The 23,678-nt window shown below is 31.6% G+C and overlaps 1 protein-coding gene across 2 annotated transcripts in view; it reads right to left on the bottom strand.

The window, feature by feature from the left end:
* LOC142323491 (fatty acid synthase-like) overlaps positions 1 to 23,678 on the bottom strand; it is a 232,107-nt gene that overhangs the window by 46,556 nt on the left and 161,873 nt on the right. Inside the window, exons 25-29 of one of the 2 annotated variants that reach the window (XM_075363214.1) lie at positions 22,881 to 23,057; positions 18,765 to 18,944; positions 14,712 to 14,910; positions 11,796 to 11,976; positions 5,158 to 5,303 (exon numbers count right to left, since the gene is read on the bottom strand). In XM_075363214.1, the coding sequence (XP_075219329.1) occupies positions 5,158 to 5,303; positions 11,796 to 11,976; positions 14,712 to 14,910; positions 18,765 to 18,944; positions 22,881 to 23,057 (883 nt within the window). Of the gene's footprint in view, positions 1 to 5,157; positions 5,304 to 11,768; positions 11,977 to 14,711; positions 14,911 to 18,764; positions 18,945 to 22,880; positions 23,058 to 23,678 lie in introns of both variants that reach the window. The other variant, XM_075363215.1, reaches the window with a different exon arrangement.

Below are 23,678 nucleotides of genomic sequence, written 5' to 3'. Positions count from 1 at the left end.
TCATGATTCTTGTTAATTTTTTTATACATAACATATTTGTTCTCAAATAATCATTTACAATAGATGAGAAAAAATACATCTATAAAGATAATAAATACATATTTTTAAAAATATTTTCTGTTCTAATATTTCATAAAGTAATTTAAGTAAACTTTATTAATAGCGTGTATGGAAACAATTTATTTTAGTAGCATAGGGAAATAGTAAAGTTAAATAACCAAAGAACAGGTGTAATGATGGCAGTAAGTTATGTATCTTCTACAGCTGCACGCAACAATTGCTAATTTTCTTTATTTAAAAAAAATAATAAAAGTCCAGTTTGCTTAAAATTTTTTATTTATTTATTGAAAATTCGTGTTTTAATAGCAGAATGGAAGAAAAAAATTATTTTTTTAATTTTGAAAGGCTTCCAAAGATCACAGATGTACAGAAGAATTCAGTTTTAGTAAGTACACATTTTTGCTTATTTATTTATTTTAATTTTATTTATTTATGTTTGAGTGTTATCTTGTGATTATGAGAGAGAATGGTAACTTTCATAAAATAAGTCCATTCTTGAATGCTCATGAGATTACAAGGTGTGTTGATGGCTCTGTTAAAGAAATATGCAAGACAAATAATGGTCTGCCATTGAAAATGTAAGTGACGGCCAAACACTAAAAATTCTGGCATTAAAGAAGATGATCAGTTCCCAGTGCTTGTTCAATCGTATGGCACCATTAACTCACCTAACAGGGTTGTCGTTTATTGTGATAAACTGAACTGTACTAAAAAAAAAAAAAAAAATAGCAGAAGAATTGTTGAGTTTAGGCGTGACTGAATTCAGAAGGTTGATCATCAGAAGAATGAGATTCTACCTTCTGCTTCACATTCAATAACCTTCCTTGCCTGAGAGAGTACATGCTGGCATATGTCACAGATGTAAGAGCTTTCATACCACAACCTTTGCGATGTTTTAAGTGCCAACATTTTGAACACACTGCAATCAGATGAGAAAGACAAGAAATCTGTGTTTGTGGTGCAGAAAGTCATGAAGGCTAACTTTGCCAAGACTCTCCAGTTTGTGTCAACTGTAAAAGGACAAACACAACTGCCATTCTACAAGCTGTCTGATTTTCAAGATGGAAACTGCAATTTAGGAGGTAAAAACCATACAAAAGGTCAGGTTTCCTGAAGCAAGGAAAACCGTAAGCAGCTGAAGATCTTGACCTACATTAAATTATGCAGGAACGACCACTACCCCTTCTTCACCAAAGTTTAATGCAGAAAAACTATTTTCCAACCTTTGCACCAAGCCTTGCAGCTATAATTGAATCATCTATAAAAATGTTAAAATTTTCTCTCCCAAAGGAACAAGTAAGACCTGTCAAGATGCAGCCAGTAATGCATGTTGTGCATAAGAATGTTGAGGAAACATCTGAAAGGCCAAAAACACCAGTCCTTTGGTCAATCATAAGGTAAAGGAAAGTGTAACAAGGACACAGAAGTCTGAGCCTGGTGCAATGCAGGTCCGTTAAGACAAACAAGGCCCTGGATAGAGGGACCGTTAAACATGTAGCTATGGAGCCTCCAAAACCACAAAGGAGTCCAACAGTGAGGGCAAGCATTTCACTCGTCCCAATAATTTAAGTGGAGAGTGCATCCAATCTAGACTCGGATGCAATATTCTCCGTTCCACTTGAGCCGGAGTCATCCAGTACCAGCCATAGGACATCCTCTTCACCAACATCTGTGGTATCGGAGATAGAAGGAGATTTCACCTCCAACATCTCAGATACACTGTCTTCAGATGTGGACGCCATCAGGAGGATGGAGAAAAGAAATAAAAAGAGGATGGCGTAGGTTAAAATCTAGGAGATAAACAAATGTGATATGTTTAATATCAATATGATAATACTTTTATGGTTTTCTTTCTTTGTTTTGTAAGTTTTAAGTTATTATCACATTTATTTTTAAGTATGTTTTTTAAATAATTTCTAGTTATTTTTCAGGATAGTAGAATTTTCCCCTTTTGTTTGTGACGAAGGCTAACAACCATAGCAGTCGATGCTTGTAACATAAAAAAAAAGAAAAATTATGCTCCGGACATAATCCAACTTCTCACCCATGTGATTACATCTACATACATGACTGGGGCGAGCAACGACATAGCAAGTCAGTACATTCACTTAGGTCGGCCAACGAGGCAATGATATTGTTCAAGAGCTCCCCTTTGGAGGATGAGATTGACGGTCACGAGCTGGTCAAAGTTATGCTTCTCAGTTTTGCTACATGCATTGGATGCAGGAAGCATGACCATGGTCTGTTTTTGAAGACGTTGTGTGGAGTGCTTATCCCCCCACCCGTTAGTGGAAACTAGGTTGGAGTGTCCCAACCCAAGAGTGTCCAGTAGAGGAAAATAGGTTGGCAGGGAATGTCTCTTGGATGAGGGTGTTGAAGTCCTTACTGCTATGTTTGAGTCCTGGGACGTTGGTATAGTGGGTCAAGGCATTACCTGATTTCCAGACCCAGGTTAAATCTGTGGTAGGCGGCTGACTGGGGGAATCCAGACAGTGATCTGGGCATGCCCAACTGCCTCTCTGCCTACACTTGGTGACACCTTGACTAGTGTTAACTTATTTGTAGAGTTTTCTACTTTCACACTTTTTGTGGCAGAGAGTCCATCTAAAAACCCTCGTCCTGGGAGAACCTTTGTTTTTAAAAGCAAAGCAAAGGAAGACTGTAGAGTTTTCCAATATAGTAAAAATGGATACAACTAAATTTCAATCAAAGAGCAGCATAGCGATAGAAAAATATTTAGTGGTCAACAGGAAAAGGGATTTAGCCATGATTAGTCCTTTTGTGGCAGCTTGAATAATTAGGGAAACTGCAGGAGGAACAGAAAAAGAGGTTGGAAAGAGTGTGTAGGTTTATTCATTTAAACTGCCAACGATTTACAATCGTCACGGTTACCCAAGCCCAAGAAAATTGAAGTGCGGTTACACTACACATTGCGGTTACACTACACAGTACTCTAAATACCTTGAAGGGGTAGTCATGTGCAGGGACATGTTGAACTGCACAGAGGAGGGAATCATCAAGGGACTGAATGAACAGGGAGTTGTAGGTGTCGAAGATGGAATCCAAAATTCAATAAAGAAGTTGTACCCTCTGCATCGCATGTCTTGATGCTTAACAAACCGAATTGTACAGAAAAGATAAAAACTACCTTCCACTGATTGGATGTCAGTCCTTTCACCCTGACTCTACTACAGTGCTTTGGATGTCAGAGATTTGGACATACAGAAGTACACTGTACAAGGAAACAGATCTGTGCTTGTGATGCTCCACTGCATCCAGATAATCTGTGCAGAAATCCATCTATCTGTGTAAATTGTCATGGCCATCTAGCAAGGTTGTAAAACTGTCCAATGTACAAGGAAGAAGTAGCAATCCAAGAGGTAAAGACCATACAAAAGGTTAGCTACATTGAAGTGAGGAAAATTGTTCATGGTGGATCACAAAAGATAACACCCTATTCAAAAGTTATTGCAGCTTCTGCAACTTCCTTCAAACTGAAAAATGTCATTTCAAAACTAGCAGCAGCTTTACCCAGTATGGTTGAACATATTATTAATGAGAAATTTAATAATTGACAAACCAGAGACAGCAGCCAAAAACTGTTACATAAAGCAGCAGATGTTATTAAACAAAAGAATTCTTCACTACTGAGGGATGAGCCTTCGACCAGTTCGTAGGTGAAGAAAAATAAAGCAAAACACAGAGGAAACCTAAAACTAATGCACCACAAGTCAAAGAACAGATTGAGAAAATCCCCATTCAGGGAATCCAGCAAAATGAGATGATAACAATAGAAAAAGATACTGTTGGATAAGCAACAGTGGAACTCTAAAAGCAGCAGTGAATCTCCAAAAGAGAGGGCAAGCACTTTAACCACCCCAAATATTTCAGTGGGGAGTGTGTCCAATCAAGTCTTGGATGCACTATTCCCCACTCCCTTTGAGCCAGTATTATCGGATCTCAGCTGTAAATCATTCTCTGTGGTTTCAAAAATGGATGAAGATTCCATACCCGAAGCCTCACGCCCTGTCATCAGAGGTGGTGGCTGTGAGGAGGGTGGGATAAAGACAGAAAAGGTTGGCCTACGGGAAAACCTAGGTAGTAGATATTATTCAAGTAGTTGGTTCTATAAGTTTCTGACAAATTTATTTGTAAGGAAGAATCTTTAATAACTGCAGGACTTTACACCAGTTTTTGATAGGTTTGACAACATTTCTTTAGAAATGTATTTAAGAGGCAAGGACTCTATACACTATAATCATCTTGTGTTTCTTTTGGGGTTTTAATGTCCTGTAACAAACCTATTTTTTTGGATGAACTGTCTGACAAGACTAGTCTTCTGACTAGGTCGCTATTTTCAAGCAGGATGGGAATGTTTTAGTTTGGGACAAGGGCTAATGACCACAACAGTTCATACTCTTAAACCCCTCCCCACACCAAAAAAAAAAAAAAAACAAATATAAAACAATAAAAAATTATAATAATATATATTATGAAAGTATACTTAACTTTCTTGAATAATGGGAACTGGTTTAATTATCACTACTGAATCGCTTTATTTTTTAGGATACAAATTCCTGAAGTACTCCAGGTGCATTGAAACCATTAAAACATAAGGGATAAGTTTTTTACCTACCTCACACCCATGATCTGTTAAATTACTTTATACTGCATTTCTTTATCACTAGGACTTGAGATATTTCACTTCAAACATCAATTGTTAATGATACTCATCAGTAAAATTGTGTTAAAACATAATTTTTTTTCTAGATATAAATTTTGAATTAGTCTTTATTAAATGATTACTTAAAATATCTTTTCTACACCTTTAATAGAAAGGGAATGGTGTACCTAAAATAGTTAAAGCTTCATAAAACCTTTTATATTTCTACCCTCTTTTTCAATTTTACAATATAAAAACAGCCTTAACTTACCAACCCACCAATATTGGTAATAAAGTAAACATAAATTAACTGAAAATAATTTATTATGTGACAATCTACCATACAAAGAGACAGAATACTGATGTACGAACACAAATTAATTATCTTATATATTAAAATAAGAACTGATAAATAAAATAATGCTTCATCATACCTACAACAATATAAGTCCTATTACTTTCACAGTAAAACTGTGCTTTAACAGGTCTCTCTAAGAAAGATGGCTTGTATACTTTACTTGATTCTTCTTCTCTAACTTTTATTAAAATTTTTCCTATATGTTTTCCAGTACTTATATATCTGTTAAAAAGAAACCAAAAACAAATAAAATATATAATTCAAACATCTGATAACTGAAATAACTATAAATACTAAATAATTTCTAACACTCTATCTTACACGGGAGCTATATTAATGACAAATTTTCAAAATAACAAATTTTTAAATGATAAAATATTTAGTAGATTTCAACCCTACTTTGCTTACATGTGCATTCTTTTTTTGTAGATCTTCAGAACCTACTCATTCTTTTATTTAATTATACTGAAAAGTACAATTTGTATAGTTTAAAGGATAGTTTAAAATAGAGTACTAAATTTTGAAGGTTCTGACTGAGGGAGAGGCGTTCTGATTTCAGTATCCTGGCGTTGGGGAAAAAAAAGTTTTTGGTGGTACAACTGCAAACCACTGGTAACATCGATATGGTGATGCTGAGGGAGGAGGTTCCCACAAAAGAAATGTGGAGATGTCTCTAGAACATAGAAATTTCTGCAGCTCATTTGAGAATATTGATCGTGGTCGAGTTGCAGTAGTTTCCGTTGGTTGACAGACTGAGGTGATTTCTTCCAATTTGGCTGTGACATCTCCCATCGATTCCAATTCCAAATTGGGAGAATTGCTTGACAGTCACAGGTTCACTATTGTCAAATCAAGGAAAAGAAGGTGGCAAAAGGTTACTAAGCCTATAAAATTCTTTTTCTTAGTGATAGTCATGAGAGTGATCTGACCACCCTTATGCAGACTCGTTTGGGGTTGCACTTCTGTGTAACTTTAGTAGTTAGACCTGAGGGTTGTTTGCCTTTTTTAGGTCACAGACAGAAGAATTATCTGAAGATTTATCATGGGAAACCATGTTGTCATTATCGGTTGAACAAATGCCATCGATAGGCTACCAGCACAGATCCCTGATGTGACGAAGATCAGGAGTTGAGCCGTACAAAGGTGTTGTATATCAATATCCTTCATCAGTTCCAACACTTCGGTGTTTGATACAAAAAAGTGAATGATCACATTAGGAGACATATTAGTAAGATGTCTCACATTGTTCCTTTATGGATCCAAATGTGCCTCGCACACACCATGCGCATATGTGTCAAGGGTTACATTTAAATTTGAGTAACAAAACAGTTCTAGTTGAAGTCCTGTGGTTGGAAATTCTGAGGCAGAAGTTTTTATCAATTACAGGGAAGATTCTTTTCTGTCTTTTTGAAACAATTCCGCTCTTAAATTCCTCACATACCTGCCATCACAGAATTCCACCTCTCCACCTTTAATACATTAATTAATACGACTATTAACAACTTTTTCCCTAAAAATACAATAAATTTTAATTTCAATTAAGACACAAAACAATGGCAGTGAAGCCATCTTTAAAATATCAAATTCGGATTCCTCCTCCCCGAAAATCATTAACCACATTAACATTAAGATTTGCATATAAATATTCAATGCCTAAGAGATAAAACCAAGGTTGCTAAAATATTTTTTTTCATTAAGTCACCAGATTTTGCACATTTTTAGAACACTGGCTGACCACCACAGAAGCCACTTGTCAACTAGATAACTTCAAACTGTTGAAGTTTTTTAGTATTGAAGCGGTACTTGAAACGGAGGGTTTCAATTTTTGTTAAAGACTTCCTTTTTAATACGTTTGATCTATGTTGTTAGTCCGATTAAAAGTTGTTGTTTACAAATTAAGGATAAAGATACAAAATATCGTACAGTAAACTAACAAAACATATACTGAAAAAACACATTGATCCTGGAGTATATTGCACTGAGTGCACTAAATATGTCAAACAGACCAGACATACATCTACAGATATAAAGATCTTATACATTGATTTTTGTAAATCACTTTATAGAAACAAAACACAAAAAGATATTAAACAAATCAAACATATTTTACAAGATGCACATAAAAACCTTAAACAATTGAAATATATGAAATTTACAAACACCAAATTGACAAAAACAACATATTAAATGCAACATAAATAAAATACATTATTCAACAACATACTGAAGGGATTTTATAAGTTTTAAGATGGATACCACTAAAAATAGTAGTCCATGATTAATTTTGAAAAGATTTTCTGGAGAAAAACCTGAAAGTGAATGAATGGTTAAAATTTTCAGTGGTAAGTAATTCATCAACTTATTACTTATAATGAAATAGATCTGATCAGTTAAAAACAAATATATTCTAAAAAATGCAAGTAAGCATAAATTAAATAATATGCTAAGTTGATGGTTGGTGTTGAAATTTTGAGACTATAGGATTTTTTAAATAACAAACTGAATGTATTCATTTAAACATTTCCAAAACTCACTTTACAATGCTTTCAGACCATTAATTGGTACATCTTCAGTAAGTTGTCTTCAACTAAACTGTCTGAAAATTTTCATTTACTTTATTTTTAAAAAAAAAACCAATAGTTTTTAGGGAAAAAAAGAAATAAAATTGTTGAAGCTGAATAAATTCAATAAATTAAATAGTGAGAGAGAAAATTGAATTAAAGATTTTTAAAAATTGACTGCAGTACATTTTTTAAAGTAAAGTTGTAAAAAACATTTCTTTCATCTGAGCCAAATTTTGTTCTAGTTGTATGGAAAGCTTTTTCTGAGATTACCATTGGGAGTAGTGAACACTGAGGTACCACTGTTTGAATCAGTTTTAAAAGATTTTCGTTGTTTATGTTGAATGAGATCGTTTATATTGTGATAGCTCATTTACGAAGGCCATAAGCAAAATTCTAAGCCAAACAAAGAAAACACAACATTTTTCAGAATCTTTTTTCAACACAGTTGTCACCTTGCAATTCAATAAACTTAGACCAAAGATCTTTAAACATTTTAATACTCTCAGTATAATCCAACTCTGCAAAATAAACAGTTGTCTCAGCTTTAAGCTCATTATTAAAGAAGAATCTTAGTCTGGGGAGTCATTTCTTCAGGTTTGAGAAGAGGAACTACTCCCTGGGAGCCAAATCTGGCAAATATGGTGCATGTGAAAGCACTTCGAAGCAAAGGTCTTGAATTTTGTAGACATGTGTGAGGTGCATTATCATAGTAAAAGAGCAATTTCTTTTTGGCCGGATGTAAACAGCCTAAATAGCACCCTTCAGATGCTCCATTAGAAAAGCATAATACTCCCTGGTGATGGTTCTGCTTTTTGCCAGGTAGTGTATGAGTACTGTACCATAAAAATCCCCAAAAAAGCATAACCATGACTTTTACTGCAGATGGAAATGCAGATGCTTTCTTTGGCGATCCTTCACATGCTCCCACCCTCCGTTTAGTCTCTGGTGTGTAATGGTGAATCCATGTTTCATCTACTGCTACAAAACGTCGAAGAAACTATGCGAAAGTGCGTTTAAATAAATCTATCTAAATATCCTTTAGAAGTGTTCAGTCAAATGCATTTTTAATTGACTGTTAATAAATGTGGCACCCACCCAGCAGTCTCCATACTCAAAATACAGTGTAAAATGTAATGGACACGGTATGCCGAGGTGTTTGTGATGGCAGCAAGCTTGAATACGTTCAGTCGGCGATCATTCAATATGGCATTGTGGACTTTTGTGACGATTTTGTCAGTTGCAGCAGTTTTTGGGTGCCTCAAGAATTCATCAATTTGAATGAATATACGATCACATTCAAATTCAGCAGTGCAAGTTTTTTATCGTAGAACAAGAAGGGAAAGAATCCTTCAAAGATGAATCTAACTCTTTTCGTTATATCTGTCAGGGTTAAACCTTTTAAAACAAAGTGCTTTATAATAGCTAAAGCTTCAGTTTTATCTTTTTTTTTCAGAAAATGTCAGAACCTGTTTGCTTTACTCTATCACCACAAGCAAACAACTAAACACACGAGTCTGGAACTTTACAGCACATCATCTAAAGGATTATACTTAACAAATATAATAGTCATTTATGTTCAGTTTCATGCCCTCCTTATTAATAGTAAATGACTATCTAACTCTTTTCTTCTTACTTATGTAAAGCATATAAATTTGTTATTCTAGCTGAGTTCAACAGCTGTTTTTTTTATTATATGTTTTTTCTTTCTAATAGTATTGTTAGTCTAAATCAATCGGTAAAGAATGTCCCTTAAAATGTTAAACTAAATATAAATACTTAATTATAATACACTTAAACATTAATATTGTACATACACCATTTTAAACTTAACAATGTAAGATAATGTACTAATGATATAATATTTAAATAAGTGAAAATGTTTATAAATGTGTTATAGATTAAATATATATATATTGATCAGACTAACAAGGACTTTATTTAAAGATATTAATGATACAGTGGCATAAGTTCTGAATAATTAAAGGTGCACTTAGGCACAGTTATTTGAACCAATTTAGTCATACATCTGGCATCTCTGTGTCAGGCCGAGAAACTTTCCAGACACCCCTAGTAGAACGCTATTTTTATGTGCGCCTGAGAGCATCAAGTTTGTGTTCATTGTTGTTAATATATAATAATTTTGGTTTTGTTTATGTTTGTGCTTTTATGTGTTCTTTGAATCATTGTGAAAATCTGCATCTTGTTTGTGCTATGTGGGTCTTATTACAGTGTGAGTGGTCAAGTTTGTTTATTCCAGATAAATCAATCACGTGTCGGGTTTTAAGTGTGAATGTTTGTCTGGTAACATGTATTTTGTTTTACTTGTGTTTCATTATGTAGCGTTCTGCCTGTTTTTTGAATTTAAGTGCAACTTTTTTGGTGTTGTTAATCTAAGTAAGATTATGGATTTGTCATTTTTTTGTTTATCTTGTTTTGTTTCTCATTCTGAAATATGTATAGAAGTTTTGTTTATCAGTGTTTGATGTATCCTATTGCTTTGGCTAAATATTTTATTGTGTGCAGTTCATTCAGGTAATACCTTTGTGACAGTGGAATGTTATGTATTCTGTGCAGCATGGTTCTGAAAGCTGCAATTTTATTTTGCAAGGGGTGACAGAAAAGTTGTGTATGTATATCAGTGTAGTATGTTTCTGAAGATTTCAAATGCAAGTGTGTGTTCATATTTTGTAGCTGTGAGTCCAAAAAGTTTATGCTTTTATCTTTTTTTTTTGACTCAGCAATTAAAATTATCTTTACAGGAATTTTGCTTGGCAGTCAATAAAATGTTGTTTATAATGTCTGGTGTTTCTAATGTGAAGAAGGATTAATGTCATCTATATATCTATGGTGATAGATGATTTTATGTGAATACCTGCTATCTGTTAGAATTTTTGTTTTATCTGTGTCAAAAGAATATTTCAGTTAACTTATAAACATGTAAGTAACCTTTAAAGTGTGTAAAATTTGTTGTTGAAGACAAAGTAGTTTTATTTCGTGATTATGTTGTAATTATTATTCATCAAACTTCAGAAAATTCAGTTGACACACAGAATGGATATGGACTGCCACACCAGAAAGTAGCTTCTTGGTACCTATGATGTCCTTTTCCAGTACATTATCCCCTCCAATGTACTATTAGTAATACTAACACTACTAGGCTAGAATTACTATGTATCTATGTGTTTACATTCTAAACTTTAACAAATAAAATGTGTCTATGATTTCAGAGATTAATTCTTAAGCAATCTTGCTTTGTTTGAGAAGGTTGTATAAGATCGTGATTGTTTCAGAAATGGAAATCGTGGCATAATCATTTTTTACATCAAAAGAGGCAAACGGTTCATTGTGAAAGATAAAAGTTTTAATTTTATTTACTAGGTCCTAATTAATAAGATGTTACTATTAAGCAGTACATGTTGTCTATTAACTTTATATAGATATCAAGCAAGTTTGTAGACTCCTGGAGCGTTTCTGTAGTTTATTACAAGTTAAATTGGTATATCTTTTTTGTGAATTTTAAGAAATCCTTCAAGGGTGGGTGCTAAAGATTTAATTTGTTTTAGTCATGATTTCTATTTTTCAGTTATCAGTGTTCAGTTTCACTGAGTTGTTTTGTATTTGTCCATAAGGTATTGTTAATTTTTTAATCTTGTTCCCAATGATTGTATCCAACAAATTGCATCACCTAAATACAACACTAACAGGTGACAATGGTTGCTAGAATCAACCGTTCTTTGGCACAGCTGTTTTTCTACTAAACTGATGAACTTTCCATGCTATCTATTAAAAGGAACTTAATATCAACGAGAAGGGGAAGGTGAAAACAGAGGTTAAACGTAATCAACCTACAAAGATCTGCAAGCTCCTCAGATTTTGGGAGAGTTGATTATTATATCCAACAGAAACACACATCCTTATAAAATTTAATTAGTTCATACATACATTTTCACAGTTTTGTACTGTATTTTAATATGTAAAAACCGAGATACTACCTCATGCTAAAGATCAAATCCAACTGTAAATATTATAGCTGTCTATTGTTCTGAATTTCAGTTCAAAAGGTAAGTAACTATTAACAATAATAATAATAATAATAATAAATAAAGTTTAATTGTTATCATACCTGGTATAGTAACAAAAACAAACTGACCTAAATGCTTGTTCAAACTGATCTCCATCAAACACTTGTCGTCTAAGAGGTTTCACAGCCCCAGATTTTAAAACATCTGATAAAATTTTATTTATTTCAGATTTCTCTTCATCTGAAGCATGGAATATTACATCCAGCATAATGCCATGAAAACTAGTAATGTTTTTAAAGTTCTCCATACCTGTAAAAAAGTACAAATTCCATACACCATTACTAATAATACTACTAGAGAAACTAAATGCAGAAATGCACTTAAAATCTATGACTCAGGAAGGGGGGGGGGAGTTACACTAGAAATATTAGTTTATGCTAAAATAATGGAGTATTTAAAAAGATAAAAGAATTCTCAACAGAATTTAAAGTCTGAGTAAGTGAAATGATAATCCAAAAGCCTTCAAGATATTTGTTACAGCTTTATTTAGTCAGAACCTGAATGTAACTACAACTTTTGGTTATGAGTGACAATGAAGATATGTTAGCTATGTACACCAAACTAAGATATATTATTTAGTAGCCCAGAAAATGGTAAACCAAAAATCATATACTCGTATTTGGCAATTCATATGAATTGCACATTTATTAGTCTGAAATGTAAAGATATATATATATAAACCATCATATTATATATATTAATACACAAAACAATCTATTACAGCCAGTCTGCAGCTGCCTAAGCTCCAGCAAGGAGTCAAATATGTTATAACATTTGCAAGAAAGGTTTACATGTTATTTTTATAAAACTTCTGTTCAATTGATGTACATCAAATATCCATTAAATTTTCATAATTATGGTCATCCTACAGAACTGATTTTTTTTTCCTTAAATCTTGTGTTTGTTATGTTTATTATAAGCTTGAATTCCTTGAAACTGTTATTTCAAGGAATTCCAAGTTTAGTCAAAAAATATCACCTCATTACAGCAGCTATTGTAGCATTTGGTTATAAGTAATAATGTAGTTACTCTTGCTGCTCGCTTTGTACAAGTCGAAGAAATAATTCTATTAACTGATAGTGTTAAAATTTCAAGCTTTAGGTAATGTCCTTGTATGTTAAAGCAAGAATTGTATGGCATATAATCATTTTTTTTTTATAATAGATTTTTTTATTAATAAGTTCATAAAAACTATAAATACATAGATTACTTTTCATTTTTCATAAATTATCTAAAATCCAAATTTCAGAAATATTTTTCTTTTAAATGAGAAAGATTATTTTTATTTTATAAACCAGAAATATATTCAAATTTTATACCAAAAACTTCTGTATAAAAAACTCATTATAGGAAAGTACATAACCCAGTTGAAAGAAATTAAAACCTCCTGCTTTCAGTAGACTATATAGATGTCATATGAGTGCATCATTCCATTTTTGGAGGATTACAACATATGTTTTTTTTAATTATAACTTACAAAACCATTTTAAACATCTTATACAAAGAATAGAATAAAACAGTCTAGTGAGGCAGGAAAGTTGAGGCAAAATACAATAAAATGAATGTTATTTTTAAAAAAATATAAATTTTTCTAACATACAGAACCAAATTTTACAATAAAAAATTTTTAATAACTTACTTCTTCAAAACATTTTCAGTTGTCTTTGTAACTATCTTCAAAGACTGGTGCTGCTACTCTCACTCTGATAACACCTGGTGTTATCATTATAGAGGTTTTTTTAATTAGGTGGTTATGAATTTAGCATATGGTCAAAATGTGTATTGGGTTTGAATTGAATCTGTTCATTTAATACTTGTTTTTGGGTCTTTACACATTTTTTAACATTCTAATGTCTTAAGATGTAATCTTTTTTTGTACATGTGAAAAATATCACAGTTATTGTCTATGAAAATGAATCTGTGCATATGAAGTCAGCAAATGTTGACTATATTGTAACTGGGGGGGGGGGGGGTCCCAAGTGTTCACTTTATCTTACTTTAAAGCTGCATCCCATTTGGTCAATGTTGAACATTTTGTAGTTGAAACAGTACACTTTATAAAGTCCACCAGCACTTTGTCTGTTTAATGACTGTGTTATGTGTGAAATTATTTGTTTTGTTTGTTCCGAAGACCACATCATAACTAGATTTTTTTAATATCAGTTATTTTTTCTTAGTTTATGCAGTTTAATGTTTTATATATATATATGTTGCTCAATTTACCTTTGGTTCTTTTTACTTTGTTCAGGAATGCAGCAAATGGTGAATTATTATATACATTTATGCAAGCTAGGTGCTTTACAGTGTCAAGTTCTTCTACGTGGTCTTCAGATGACAAGGATGTGTTGAGTAATCAGTATACTATCAATATTACCTACCTAAAAACAAATAGTTTATATGAAGTTGGATGGTTTTAGGGATTGTGAATAAGAGGGTCTGCCATTGTTGGTTTTCTGTATAAACTGAAAATTTGGTTTTGTGAATTGTTCTCTGTAACTGTTAGGTCAAGAAATTTTTTTTTTTTTTTTGTTATTGTGTCCAATATTTGGCTGCAAAGTTTAATTTACAGTGTACTTTGTTCATGTATTTTAATAGTTTTTAAGATTTTCTCACGTCTACTAAGTACAGTTAAGACAGTTTAATCAACATATCTGTGCTGCACAAATGCTGATGCTGCTCAGTACTCTTTATACCTTCACTGGGAATTTGCAAAAAGACATACAAGGTAACGACTTAAGTACCACTTACAAACTTTCTCAAATAGTTGTTAATATTTGCAATAATAGAGCGGCAGAACATGCTCTGTAGCAGGAAATGTAAAAAAAAATGTAGCGCTTACATTTTTCTTCTTTACTTGAAAATTGTGTAAATTACTGTACAGGTAGTTTTAAATAACCTGTAGTATAATATATTAAAATTATTTGAATAACATATGTAAGCTATAACAAGTTTTTTAAAAACAATTTAAAACAGTAGCTTCTTACCTAATGGATTATTGCTCTGTAAATCATACTTCCCGATCTCAAGGAAACGACCTCCATTTGCCAAACAGCGCACAGATGCCTGAAGCTTTTCTTCTGCCAAAGAGTTTAACACAAGGTCAACTCCCCTTCCTTGAGTCTCCTTCATTACCATTTGCTCAAAGGATGTATCTCTTGAGTTGCCTATATTTCTATCGGTCAACTGTCGACCCACAATTCATTATAAAGGAACATATTTTATAAAAATGGAAACTAACAAATTTTACATAGATTAGATAAGATGTCACCAGTAAGTACAGGCGGGTTATTTTACAACTTTAAGGTAGGAAACAGAGTCTGTGGACAGGCTTACAGAGCTAGTCCCTCTAAGCTTGACTGTAAAAACAGCTATTCCCTTTCCAGATTTTGTGGAGCAAGTGTGTTACCTGACTTCATTACAGCCATGCTTATCCACAAGTTAATGTAATAAGATGGAAGGAGAGGACTCATACTCATGAAATTTGAATACATTACTGCCTTAGTCAAAACAACAACAGCAGCAGTAAACACATAGTTTCAGCTCACAGAAAAACTCAAAATTCTCTAGACTGATAATGAAAAACACACAATGATATGAAAAAAAGAACATTAAAAGGAAAACTAAACTTAGATCATATCTTTATTATACCTTGTGTCCTGAACTTAAAAGTTCATTACACAAGTAACTTTTTAATTAAACATTTTCTTTAATCATGTTCTTTCTTTATACAACTTTTATCATATCATAAAAAAATTGCATTAATATAATTAAATAAATTAAAATAAAAATTTCTTGCCCATTTCTCTTATATCAGAGAAAAAACTTACTCAAAAACAGCAGGGCTTTAGTCTGCAACATGCTCAAGATAAAGCAAAATATTCCACACCAAAATACTCATCTGGTTAAAGTGTTATAAAACTTGTAAAATAATGTTTCATAATTTTTTTTTTGTTATTTTATCTCAGACTAACAGATCAATCATAGTATATTTAAAATAGATATTTTACTACCAACTGTCTTGAAAACAGAACATGCCTAAATTTCATCCAGCTCTATAAATACCTAGAAAATCCAATAAAATCTAACATCCTAGGAAATAGTAGGTGCAAAATTAAGGGCACAATGCCAATAGTCAAACCCTTACTCAGTAAAAACAATTTCCAGTAGTAATTGCAAATAACAAATGCTGTAATATTAATAAACCCTCAAAGGTCACAAGTCTAGCATAGTGCTGAGTCTAGGATGCACCTGCTTCAGAGACTCTGGTTAAAGTAATTGATTACAGATATCACATCCAGAGAACAATAGAATATATAGCATACTTGGTAATATGAAAATCTCAACAGTTATTCAAAACATAGTTGGGAATATATCAAAAGTTCAACAGGTGACCACTGAACCTAGTAAACCATGATAACATATGATTTATGATGTAAGAAACATCATGACAACTTATCAAGAGAAATAAAGAAAAATGATTTATCATCATGCATTACAAATACAGTTTCAAAACTGAAAACTACTCCATCAGTTCTAAAGTACTGGATCACGAACAAGAAGCCTTTTTCTTAATAATACTTTGACTTTCATGAACACCAATGGGCAAAGATTAAACAGATGAGAAAGCTAAATAAAAAGATCTCCTCCAAGAGAGAGATGTAACATCAAAAATTTGTATGACCGTCCTTATACCAAAAAGGAATGCTAATAAAACTACAGCAGAGAAGACAAACAATCAACAGATAAATATACTAACTCCAAAGAACCAAGGGTTGTGGAGTACAGTAAGAATTATAATAAATTATTTAAAGAGACATCATGGCCCATACAATAGCATTTTGTAAATCACCTGAAAACAATTTAGATGACTAATTTCAATGAAACAAAGCCAATTTATTAAGTAAGATACACAAGACTCAGATTCAGTCAAGATACTAAGATTCAGTCACATAACATTGCCTTAGTTCTGACCTGGCTACAAAAACAATGAAAGAATTTATTTTGTATTTACTATTAGCATCACAATATTTTTATGTATTCGAAAAATACATAAAAACTGATAAGTTTCATACAATTTTATACTTAATTCTCCTCAAATTATTTATGTTAAACTTAAGTACAGATAATTGTATAAGAATAATAAAATACTACTTGCAAAACCTAAAAATAATTTTCATTGTTATTTACACCAACTTTATTGATATTAATAGAAATTTTAATTACTGCTGTAAATCAAAAATAACTTGGATTGGTATTTACAAGATCATCTTAACAGTAGTATTAAAAGTATCTTACATCAAAAGTATCACATTCTATATACTGAGAAAACTTATACATAATTAAACATACACAATGCATAACACAGTAAACTATATAATACATTCCTTTGTTAAACTGATTAACTTACATTTCACTAAGGCTTTATTTATCGTATCTAGCACACAACACATTTATTATTCAAAGTGACCATATATAAAAAATCAATTAGTATTATAGCTTAAAAATCTGTCAATTCTATAATATGCTTTTTGAATACGTAAGTCCTTTATATTATCCTTGAAAGATGGTCTACTTGAGTGTGATATTGTAGTGGAATCTAATTGTGGAGCTTGAAACCCATGTATTAAGTTTTTTTTGTGAAAAAATGCTAGACAGTAATCTCTAAAAAATATCTTTATTTCTGGTTTGATGGTGATGTTGGAAAATAGTATCACAAAAAAGATTTGGTTTCAAATGAACAAGGGATATAAAATATCATAAATATATAAACAAACAAGTTCAGGATGCGTAAATATCTGAAAAAGGATTTACAAATGGTTCCAGAATGAGCATAACATGTGCCTTAAGTAACTTCTTTTTGGTTTTGTAACATGATCGGCTTTCCAGGAAGCAATGCAGTACAGAATAAATATACGTAAGCACAATAAACTACTTTACAAATGTCTTTTGGAATGGTTTGGGAAATTACTGGTGGAGCAAAAGATAAACTATTAGTGATTAAAAGATACAAGATATGTGATTTTAAATTTTGTTAGATTATTACATATAGAAATTTGTGTTTTGTACAGATGCCAACTGTTTGCATCATCAAAACTAAGGCAAATTTCATTGCTCAGTGAAACTAGTGTGGAACTGATAAGAGATATTTTCATAAACTTGAGAATCATAGCACTAAGTGTTTCTAATTTATTTTTAATATGTCAACTAAGCTCTTCTATTGTTTTTTCTTTGGCAACAGTAATGTGATCAACATACAGAATGACATTAGTATTTAAAAAAGGTGGGAGATCATTCATACAAACTACAAAAAGTAGTGAGCCCATCTGAACCAAGAAACACAAAGTTCAACTCAATACCATTTAGAAGTATATTTGACTCCATTTTTATGTATAATTGTTCTCTTGAAACGGCCTGATAGATAGAATTGTAAGAGCTTCAAACATTCACATCTGAAGCCATAACATTCTAACGCTTTTAGCAGTAAACCAAAATCCATGCGATCAGAAACGAAAGATAAATAAAACTCATAAAAATCCCAACTTGTGTTTATGGAGTAATTTACTTTTCTTTCATACAACAATGTTTTTATCAGTAAGTGAAGCATTTTTTTCACATATTTAATAAAGTATATTTCTACTGGACAAATATTTATCAATAGGACCAGATAATTTAGACATTTTATCACTACAACATATACGCTTTACATATGTAACACTTAATTGTAACAATTTTATACTTTCAATAATCAGAATTTACTGACCCATACATTTATCTATATTAAGATATAAAAAAACAATAATAATATAAGGTTTCTGATAAATTTAATAATAATGTTAGAATACACATTGTTTATATGAATATAGTTACACCAGTATTACATACTGTATATTTTGCAGTAATTATATATATATATATATATATATATACTGTAATTTTTCAGGCAATTATATACCCACAATGTTCCTAGTTTTTTTTTTTTAAATAATAAAAGCATATTTAATTTAAATTATAATTAACAAATAAATATAGAGATGTACCTGAGGAAAATGGCTTTTTAAGAATGTTCGTTTCTCATCAGTGCTTACAGTAGTGAATACAGTACATCCAGAATACAAGGCCAATGTGATAGCTGCTATACCAACACCACCACTTCCAGAATGTATTAATACACTATCACCTTTTGACAGGCGTCCATTTGAATACAGAGCATAGATAACCTATAAAAACAAACTGATCACATGTAAATTTTTCTACTGAACATACATAAATCTAAATAAATCACCAAATGCAGTATAAGTAACAATAAGAACACTTACAGTTGTCCAAAAGAGTGGTAACACACACAATATGTGCTCTGTGACCAGTCACATCACCTAATAATAAAAATGACACACTTTTTTTGGATGCACTATTAATATAAAGTAATTTGATGCACTTTTCCACTTGACTTTTCGAGCACTCCCACATGTTTACACTGATTTCCTAACTTTAACTGTTTTTAAGTCATATCTTCCATTTTAGCTTTATTTATTCTAACCATAATCTTCACCTATAGGTTTCTCCTCAATATTTCTTTCATTACTGCATCAACTAACCCGGGATGCTTTAAAGTATGACCTAGTTCAGCTAAGAACTAGGTGCAGGCTTAGTTTCTCTCCAATTTATTGCAAAACCTCTTTGATTTAGACTATATCAACCCATCTAAGTTTCAACATTTTCCTATAATCCTACATTTTAAAAGTCTCTATTTTTTTCTCTGGCTTTTGAATTATCCTTACACTAATACACTCAATAGAGATATTTTTAAAAAGTTCTTTTTAATTCCAAAATCAATATTTGATTGTATTAAGTTTATTTTCTGTGTAAAGGCTCTCCTTCCTAATTGTAATCTACTGTTAATGTATTCTTTCTATTGCCCGTCCTTTATAATTATATTGTTCAAATAATAAAATCCTTTGACTTCTGGTATATAAGGTTAAAATTCTTTGATTTCTGGTATATAAGATTCACTTATCTTAATATTTAGTGTATTTCCATTTCCTTTTTTGTTACATTTCATTAACTTCACTTTTCTCTTATTTGTTTTTAAATAAAATTTTTCTCCAATTACTGAATTCATACAATTCATATTTATTTGACTCAATTTTAGCTAAAGCTAAAAGAAAAATATTGACAAATCGTAAGAACTTCATCTTTGCTTTTTGAAGTGTTACTGTGCTCCTGAAATTTTCTTTCAGACTTTTACTACTTCTGCAGCATTTAAATCAAAAAACAATTATGAGAATACATCCTTGCCTCTCTCATTTTTGAATCAGAGCTCATATTTCTTGGTCTTCAACTTTAATCACAGCTGTGCAATTCTTGCACAGATTATGAATAACTTTCCTTTCTCTTGATTTCAAACCTCTACATTATACAATTATAACACATTAAGATATCTAAACAATACACTTAAAAAAAAAATCATACTCTTCAAGGCAATTCTCAAAAGAAATATGCAGACATTCACAATTGCAGATTCTTCAATAACAACTCTCAATAGTGAAAGTTTTATCAGTAAGTAACTACTACATACAGAAGATTGAGCCATTTAAACAGATAACTTGATTTCTTATATTAAGCAGGAGGAGTGACCAATTCAGTTTGATTTACAAAACTGTAATCAATTAATAAAGTACTATCATTTGCATAATTACAAAAGCGTCATGTAAATCCAAATCTATGGCAGAAACGTTTCTCTTCATTTTTGACTGAATCTTCATTTCAACCTTAGAGATATATATAAGAAAAACAAACCAACATATTTGCCAATTATAGACCTAGAAAAGGCTTTCACTAACATAGACTGGAATAAAATTTTCAGCATTTAAAAAAAAATTAGGGTTGAAGTACAGAGATAGAAGAACAATTGCTAACATTTACAGGAACCAAACAGCAACATTAATAATTGAAGAACATAAGAAAGAAGCCATAATAAAAAAGGGAGTCTGCCAAGGAAGTTCCCTATCCCCATTACTTTTTAATCTTTACATAGAACTAGCAGTTAATGAAGTTAAATAACAATTTAGATCTGAAGTGGTAGTAAAAGGTGAAAAGATAAAGATGCTATGATTTGCTGATGATATAGTAATTCTAGCCGAGAGTAAAAAAGATTTAGAAGGAACAATGAACGGCATGTTTGATGCCCTACGCAAGAATTACCACATGAAAATAAACAAGAACAAAATGTAAATAATGAAACATAGTAGAAACAATGTAGATGGATCACGGAATATAAAAATAGAAAGAGAAAAGATTACGGAGGTAGAAGAATTTTGTTATTTGGAAAGTAGAATTACTAAAGATGGATAAAGCAGGAGCGATATAAAATGACGAACAGCACAGGCAAAATGAGCCTTCAGTCAGAAATATATTTGTTTATATAAAAAATTAATTTAAACATTAGGAAAACATCTTTGAAAGTATATGTTTGGAGCATAGCTTTATATGAAAGTGAAACTTAGACGATCGGAGTACCTGAGAAGAAAAGATTAGAGGCTTTTGAAATGTGGTGGTACAGGAGAATATTAAAAATCAGATGGGTTGATAAAGTGACAAATGAAGAGGTGTTGCGGCAAATTGATGAAGAAAGAAGCATTTGGAAAAATATAGTTAAAAGAAGAGACAAACTTATAGGCAACATATTAAGGCATCCTGGAATAGTTGCTTTAATATTAGAGGGACAGGTAGAGGGGAAAAATTATGCAGGCAGGCAAGGTTTGGAATATGTAAAATAAATTGTTAGGGATGTATGATGTAGGGGGTATACCGAAATGAAACAACTGGTACTAGATAGGGAAACTTGGAGAGCTGCATCAAACCAGTCAAATAACTGAAGATAAAAAAAAGATATATATTACAGTGCACTAAAAACTAACTAAAAGACAACAAGAGAATTATAACAGTCAATAAAGACAACTAATGTTGACACTAAAACAAGAGCGAACACATGCGTGTGCACCCCCCTATCACACACCCACACACACAACTAAGGTTACATTCATCACAAAGTTCAACACATTTCTCTAATGAAAATAAAGTCACATAACCGAGCAATTTATCAACTCTACATCTTCTTCAAAGAAAACAAATTGTAAATCTGTAAGGAAAATTAATTTGAAATATAGACACACCAGTTATTAGCAATCTATGCGAGAATCAGATAACAAGTAAATGGAAGTTCTGATGTAGAAAAATGTGAGAATAAGAAGCAGTCGCTCTCTATTGAGTTTCAAATTATATGGTAAAAATATGAAGAAACAAAATTTTGGTGCAGAAAGAAAAATTTGAATAATAACCAAAGGAAAGAATCTAACTTATTAAAAGTGCTACAAAGTTTTTTAAGCATAAACTAGAAGTTAGTCAGAATAAATATCGAATAGTACAAACTCACTGTAAGGCTAGAAGTTAAATTTGAGAACAAAAAAGAGCATTGAAACATGACAAAATGAGAGTAATGGTAAGTATTATTTAACATAGGAGTATACAATATCTAGAAGATTCTATAACTTAGGTGATAAAACAACACTTTCCAACTCGATAACAGCTGAATAATGAGTCAGAGTGATGAGGAAGAAAAAATACGAAGGCCATTTAAAGTAAAAAGATATCCTAAAACTGACTGCAGGAAAAAAGCATTCATAAAAGAAAGATAGCTAGTTTAAATTCAGACGGATAAATTAAAAACCAACTTTTATAAGTGCTGGTAAACAATGAAGCGCTTTACTAAAATGATGCACTTAAGATAGTAAATCCAGAAAGACAAAGAATAGACAATCAACCAACATCGATCCAACATTATCAACATTTTCAAAAAAGCAACTGTGTTGCTTTTAAAAGAACGATAAAAAAATACAAGATTATGAGATAAACTAAAAAAAAGCACACACACATTGATAAAAACACCAACTACAATGACTGCACTAAAAGTACTTCGGTAAAACTGAGCACACAGATATGAAGAAGATATAAAAGCACTAAATAAAACAGAATCAGGCTTCAATTACCTCATAGAAAATGATGCAATAAAAACATGTTATTTACAACATGCAAATTTTATACAGAGCAAATATAAGCTGCAAACAAGACAACTTGAAAACATACTTAGTACTTACAGTCGTGTAAACAACTGGAACCGTGGCGGCATCTTCGAGACTCCAAGTATCAGGGACATTCCATATCAGATTCTTATCAGCAATAATTTTTGTAGAAAAGGAATTTTCTGAAACCATACCCATGACTCTTTGACCATCACCCAGCCTTCCTGAATACTCAAACCCGATGTCTGTATGCTAAATAAAAATTTTTAAATGAGCAGGTACAAATTTAATGCAATATTTTTTGTAAAATTAATTACTTTCAACCAACTTTAAAAAATGTGGTTCGCAACACAGTGAATGTGTTTGTTGCATGCGTGAACAAGTATTTATTAAAACTGAATGGATAGTTAAATCAACAAGTGGCAATATTAACATCAACAGATGGCTCATAGACAAGTTACAACCAGCCCTGTTACAGTGAAAACTTCCTAGTTAAATTCTCAATAAAAGTATGACTTATCTACCTTCACAGTATATTCTTCTAGTCCTTTACTAGGTTTTGTCATTATATAGGAAAATCATTAAAAACATTCAATTTTTATTGTCACCTGAAGCAAAAACTTTCAGAACAATATTTGCTGAAATAGATTTAAAATTACTATTTATTAATAAATTTCTTAATTAGAACAATAGATAGACTCAGGCAAGTGAACACATTTCACTTTGGTATGATGTTTCTGCAACAACTGCAATATCTCAGAGAGAAGCATACTGGACATAAAAAATCTTTAGTAAGGATAAAATGCCAACATTGAATAATGCATTGAACGAACAATTTATTGAACATATCAATCAAATTACACAACAGTATGT

Source organism: Lycorma delicatula, chromosome 4 (assembly GCF_047948215.1).
Source record: "Lycorma delicatula isolate Av1 chromosome 4, ASM4794821v1, whole genome shotgun sequence".
Classification (NCBI taxonomy): Eukaryota; Metazoa; Arthropoda; class Insecta; order Hemiptera; family Fulgoridae; genus Lycorma; species Lycorma delicatula.
This window is presented reverse-complemented; position numbering and strand designations above follow the sequence as displayed.